Raw genomic sequence first — 6,185 nt, forward strand, 5'->3', positions numbered from 1 at the left:
CCTACTGCTCTTTCCTCTCAGTTCATAGCCTCTGCACTCAGTGTCCTATAGTTTATGGCATAAAAGCAATGCTATAAATCTTATGCTGTGTCTTCAGATTTTTTTTCTTTTCAATACTTGGTAATTAAATGTTTGAAAGAAGTTTTAAGATAATTTGATGATAGAACAGTGCAGATCTCAGTAGATGAGTAATCAACCCCCGGAATAGTGGTCATTTGCACTCAGTTTTCATTAGGAAGGTGGCTTAACACTGCATCTATAGCATTGGTTCAAATAATTGGGAATTGTCTGAAAGCTGGTGCTGTCCCCAACTTCCGCACATTGAAGTACCACCTATGTGTGCTGAGCTCTTCTGTCTCTTACGGTGTCAGCCCAGTCACTGTGGTGGCAGACAACAGGAGATCATGCTTTGGTCTTCGGGATCTGTATGCCTGAGGTGAGCATGCAAATATTTTTTGTTTGTTTAGTGAAGACTTATATTACAGGCAGGTACCTTATTTGCAAATCTTTCAGCAGGCCCCTTGCATTTCATCCTCAGATTCTGACTGGTTTTGCAGTGCTGCCTTGCTGTACCAGCTGATCTTTTTGCAGCTAGAACCAGTCTTCTCTGCTGTCACTGGCACCGTTCGCTCTAATCCGAGATCCGTGAGCTCCAGTCCCAGCATCAGAAGGCAGTTTCTAGTTCGGGGTCTGCTGGCGCTGCTGTTCGAACCTCTTCCTCTGCTCCTTCTTTCAGTTAGGGGGGCGGTCGAAGTGGACCAGCTGTATGTGGAGCAGGAAGCAGAAGCTCCTTGTCTTTGTAGCCATGAGACAAAGCATAAGGAAGACGCAGCTAGCACTGGTATAAAAAATTATTCGAGCTCAACTATGTCATATGTGCCTGTGATGACATATGTATAATATAACTCATTATGTGCATACATATATTTACAAACATCTCATAGTTCAGATGCCACACACTGGGAGGTAACTTTTCTTTGTAAATCCACTCATAATAACAAAGGTAGAAGCACCCTGAGAAGAGGTTTTTCACCGACGCTGAAGGACGCCAGGAAAGGCAAGTTTGCTTTAGAATATAAACCCTCTGCCACCACCTTCTGGCCAAGCTTTGCAGCAACATGTGTTTTGGTTTTTTTTTTCTCAAGCATTAATCATATGCTTGACAGCATGGATTCTCCTAACTTTTAGAACACATTGAAATATGGGGGGGGTTTTTTAAGTTTGTGTAGCTTTCTTGAAGTACATACACCGTTATGAACGTATGCAGAGTCATCTTCTGTGATAATAACGCCAACGGCTGTTCTAATACATCTTTCTTTTTCAGCTTGGCATTTATATAATCAAAGCCAGTAATGGGATTCTTGTTGCTGTTGTTTGGTTTTTTAATGTTTCTTAATCTGGAAAAAACGTAAATTAACTTGGAAAATCTGGTCCACAGATGCTTTTAAAAAATTTAGATTAACTATTTGCATCTTTTCTTCCCAAGCAATCTTGCAACAAAGGGGCCAGTTATAAAAAATCCCTCCTGGGTAACTTTCAATTAAGTAAATAAAATTAAGTGGATATGAGATGCAGGATTATTCTGCTATTTTTTATTGAAAAACATCTTTATTGATTACGGTTAACTGTGTCCTGTTTAATGTCATGCAATTTACTGTCCTGCCATGTGGGTTCAGAGTATCAGATTACCTTAATGATGGTAACACACACACACACACACCCCCCCGCAAAGTACACAAACCAAAATACCGTATCCAGACAGTTTAGTTGTGGCCTGTGTGATTTTCTTTTAAGATGCCTTCAAGGTTATTATTTTTCCATATAGAAATAATACCAAAAGTGTGGAGCAATATTGTGAAAGGAAGAGTTCCACCGTGTAAGAGAGAAAAATGTGCTAAATGTGATTGCGCTTCTATCAAACGCAAGCTGGGAATCGCATATCCTCTCAGTACATTACCAGATTTCTGCTTGTGTTGTTTCAGAAATCAAAGAAAAGCAAGCCAGCAGAATCAGCTTCTCAGCAAGATACCACCGAAGGTAATGTCACAGCTCCAAATTTTGTGTAGCCTTCTGAGTCATGAAGCAGATCCATGATTTCATTTTTTTTTTCTTTCGTAGATTCTCCAGGTCCATCAAAGACCAAGAATCAAAAGGATTGTGTCAATTCCAGCGCTGGGGAAAAGAGGCAGATTATCTTCACCAAAAGTTCGGGTTGGTGTTTATTCTTTAATCTAAATGTAAAAAATGTGAACAAATATTTCTGCTTTGAAAAATATTGGAGAAATCCTTCTCTGACTATTTTGTACCATAGTTTTCAGAAGCTATCCTCTCACTCCTCTCACTTCCTTTTTTTAATCTTTCTCAGTAATAAAAGGTCAATTCCTGCCTTCAAGGAAGCCGTAATGTCGTGGGTCGCTTTTTGAAAGAACCCCCTCTTTCAAAAGTCTGTCCTAAAAGGCTGCCTTTCCAAGCCAGAGTAGGAAGCTGCCTCGTAAACATGCACAAAGCTCCTTGTTCAACAGAAACTGTAGTCAGTTTCACTTTTTCTTAAAACAGAGCTTTGTTTTACAGTCTGCATAGTCAGTTTTGTAGATTTTGCAGAAAGTGAGTGTGCAAAGGCGTCTGTTCATCCATTCTTCCTTACCCTGCCCAGTTTGCCCTTGTCCCATCTGCTGGCCGTCATCCTATACATTGAGTGAATAGTCTGTAGAGTAGGGACTGACTTCTTGTTTTGCTTTCACAAAACCCTAAAGCAACAGGGTCTCTGCTCCAGCTCATGACTAGGAAGTGCTCCAGTGACGCAGATAACTAATAAAAATAATGAACGCTTTTCACCATATCGCATTTTGTTTTTTTCACTGTGAAACGAGCCAGATTTACTTGTTTAAGTCATTCCAACATTGCTGTGCTTTGGTAGTGAGAACCAACTTGAATGAGGTTAGAGATTCTTGTTCACACAGTGATGTAGTCGAGGGTTTGGTGTATCTGTTTTATTGGCTAGGAGATTGTCTGAGGAGAAATAGTAGCTGATTTCCTGAAATACAAGCGGTCAAAAAATCTGTTCTGGCGGTTTATTTCAATGACAATGACCCAGGCTCATGACTTGATTTTTAGTTCTCCATTTTAGCTGCTAATTTGCTGTGTGTCACTGGGAGCAGTGGAATGGAACTTCAGGATGTGCTGCCGTACCTACAGCAGTCATGCAGCTATGAGTAATCTTGGCAGTCCTTTAGTCCAAAGGATGGTGGCCTCTCTTTATGCGATATATATTGTTATTTAATGTCTCTAATTCATACTGATGTTTTCATACAGGACTATAAGAATGGGTATATTTTTAAAGTCAGTCTAAGGTTTCTGCGTGAAGTATTCAATTGTGTATGTTACAGCCACGAAAACAGTCAATATAAATTGTTTGAAGAATCTGCGAATAGTTGAATGATGAACTGTAGATAAACTATGTGAGAAGCCAGGAGAATTTCCATCAGAAATGCCTTACCTGCCCCCTACTGTCTGTTTTCGTAAAGGGTAGACTTAAAAATGTGTCGTTCCAGATGATTGTAATTGCTCTTGGATGTTTAGGAACCTGGTAATTCTAATAATGTTTGATGCATTTTTCTTTTCCAAGAGTGTAAAAGAAAAAATATGCCTTTTTGAAATGTCAGGTCGTTGGTTTATGTTTCTGGCAGCAGTTATATCAACCAGCAAGAGATTAAGAGGAGGGAGGGGAAAATAAAGGAAAATCCATGGACTGAGGAATGCCAGTAGCACAGGAATTAATTTGTGAACATGGCACCCTAAGGTTTCTGGACTTGCAGCATACATACTCATTCTTTCAAATCCAGCGTTTGGTAATTCTTTCCAGACAACTATTGGTGGCATTAAAAGCAGCATTCTCCAACTGTAAAAAGGGTCTGATCTACGATGATTTAGGATTGCACATATAATTGCTATGAGTACATGCAGAACTCAGTTAAGTGTGTTTTCAGACAGGCTCCCTGCGAGCTATTTGCACGCTGTTGTGCCTGAGTTAACCTAAACACACAGGGTTTCTGTAGGTTTCTATGTATTCATTCCTTTGCTGAAGAGATTTGGCACATGCTTTTTAAAATACTGTCCTTCATCTTTGGAGAAGGTTAAATAGCTGTTAAAAAGGGGGTTAAGAGAGGGGGTCTTTTTGTAACAGCAGATACAAGACACTGAGAGATGGTATCAGAAACAGAGGGATGGGCATTTTCCTCTCCCAAATATAAAATGACGCAGACCATTGTTATTGGTCATAAATGATGTTGCAAAGAATAAAAGGAGGAGATAGATTCCCTGGGGACAGTGTGTCACAAGTTTAGCTTTTGTCATTCGATAGCTAATTTCTAAACAATACTTCAGGGTGGTGGAATACTTTCATGGCTCGCTCTTAAGATGAGGGTTCAGAGCCATTTTTCACTTAGAGGAATAAATGCTGTCAATATGGAATGACAGTGCAAGGGGTTTACACAAGTCAGAAAGAATTCCTCTCTCTCCAAGATTTCAAATGCATTTTGAGCAGAAATTCTAAAAGCTTGTTAGGAACACGTCTGCTTTAGGAACGTGTTTGCCGTTGCATAAAATTATGGGATATGTTTGCGATAGCCCTGAAAAGTGTGTATGCTTCATCTTCATAAATGTTATTTTTTAAATACTTTTTTCCATCTTTATTTGAATACTTTTATCAACGGTAAGCTGTTACACGTGCTTCATTCAAATCTTTTTTCTCTATCAGATAACGGAAATTCATCTGTACCAGGGAAAGTTGGTAAGGCTGCTTCTGCTACTGCGAAGAGATCCATTGCAGACAGCGAGGAGAAATCTGAGGCGTACAAATCTATTTTTACATCACACAGCTCAGCAAAACGTTCAAAGGAAGAGTGTTCCAATTGGATTACTCACACGGCGTACTATTTCTGAAACAATGATGAGCCTGATTGTAACATTCATTACCGCTTGCCTTCCCTAAGGCTTTTTCTGTACAACTCTGATACAGAACTTTTGTTGTAACCCGATGTTATCTGGAATTATCCAGTTTGTAAGTTGTTTATAAACTTGTGAATAACTAATGATCTGGTTTTAGTTGCGACTTCTGTTAAATAAGAAATAGATCACCAGAATCCATGTCGAATCAGCAGCCTCATTCTAAAATAATAGATTATTTGCCCCAACATTTTTTCTTTTCTCCCAGTTGGATGCCATGATTCTTAGTCACGCTAGCTAGTGTCCTCAGTAGTAGGAGGGAGAGTAGAAGGATCTGTCTGCTCTCCTCTTCTATTGATATTTGCCGCAACTGTAATTATAGTTTTCAATGTATTAGTACAGAAACTCAAACTTTTCAAAACTTTCTAACAGTAGCAAAAGAGCAATAATGCTTTTCTTTTGTACTAACTAACTGGGCCCTCAGTAGAACGAGTATATGTTTCTTAAAGGTTCTGTAGGTATTTCCAAGTAATTTACCTTTTGATGGAATATATGAAAGCATAATCATGAAAATGTTTGTACAACCTGCTTCTTGTACATATTGTTGTAGCCTGGTTTTGATAACTAACACAATGTTCCCTTGTAAATCATTATCTATAAAGATGAGCCTGTAACAGTAAGGCGGTTTTTTCTTCCCAAAAAGGTTTTTGGGGTTTTCTTTGTGGGTGTGTGTTTTAAGGTTAGAAGTATCAGGTCTGAGCTTCCTCTCTTTTCTCAGAGGATCAGAATACAGTGGGACTAAAGAATGAGTTTCCTTGCTTTCCTGCTAAAACAGTACGGTTCTGTGTACCTCTCTGAGGAACAATTTGCCATTTTGAATTCAGCAGCTTACATGAAAATACGACCATTTGCGCAGGGTGAGAGAAAAAGGGGTGGTGACAGAACAGGAGCAGGCAGATCTGCACTGGTTTTTTAGGGAGAAACCATTGGGCACCAGCGTCGTGGGAGTCGAACCCATCGGCGGCTGGAGGAGGGAGCCCTGCGAGGCTGGGGTTAGCTTCTGAGAGCGCTTCTCTTTCACTTTGCAGGTAACCGAAATGTGCCGCTTTCACATCGTCTGTAGTGCACGTTGTGTTCTTTTCTGACATGAAATTCTTAACAGCAAGCAACTATTTGAGTGTTAATTGCCTGTTACACAAAGCTGCTCAGAATAGCATGACACTGAGTTTTGCTTCTATATT

General features: G+C 39.7%; 1 protein-coding gene across 1 annotated transcript in view; it reads left to right on the forward strand.

Moving 5' to 3' along the window:
• Nucleotides 1–5,091, forward strand: part of RTF2 (replication termination factor 2) — a 55,848-nt gene extending 50,757 nt beyond the window's left edge. Inside the window, exons 8-10 of the mRNA XM_064465284.1 lie at nt 1,983–2,037; nt 2,119–2,211; nt 4,757–5,091. Of these exons, the coding sequence (XP_064321354.1) occupies nt 1,983–2,037; nt 2,119–2,211; nt 4,757–4,941 (333 nt within the window). The 3' untranslated portion in view covers nt 4,942–5,091. The remainder of the gene's footprint in view (nt 1–1,982; nt 2,038–2,118; nt 2,212–4,756) is intronic.
• The last annotated feature ends 1,094 nt before the right edge of the window (nt 5,092–6,185 follow it).

The sequence above is a fragment of the Phalacrocorax carbo genome, chromosome 14 (genome assembly GCF_963921805.1).
Source record: "Phalacrocorax carbo chromosome 14, bPhaCar2.1, whole genome shotgun sequence".
In the NCBI taxonomy this organism is placed as follows: Eukaryota; Metazoa; Chordata; class Aves; order Suliformes; family Phalacrocoracidae; genus Phalacrocorax; species Phalacrocorax carbo.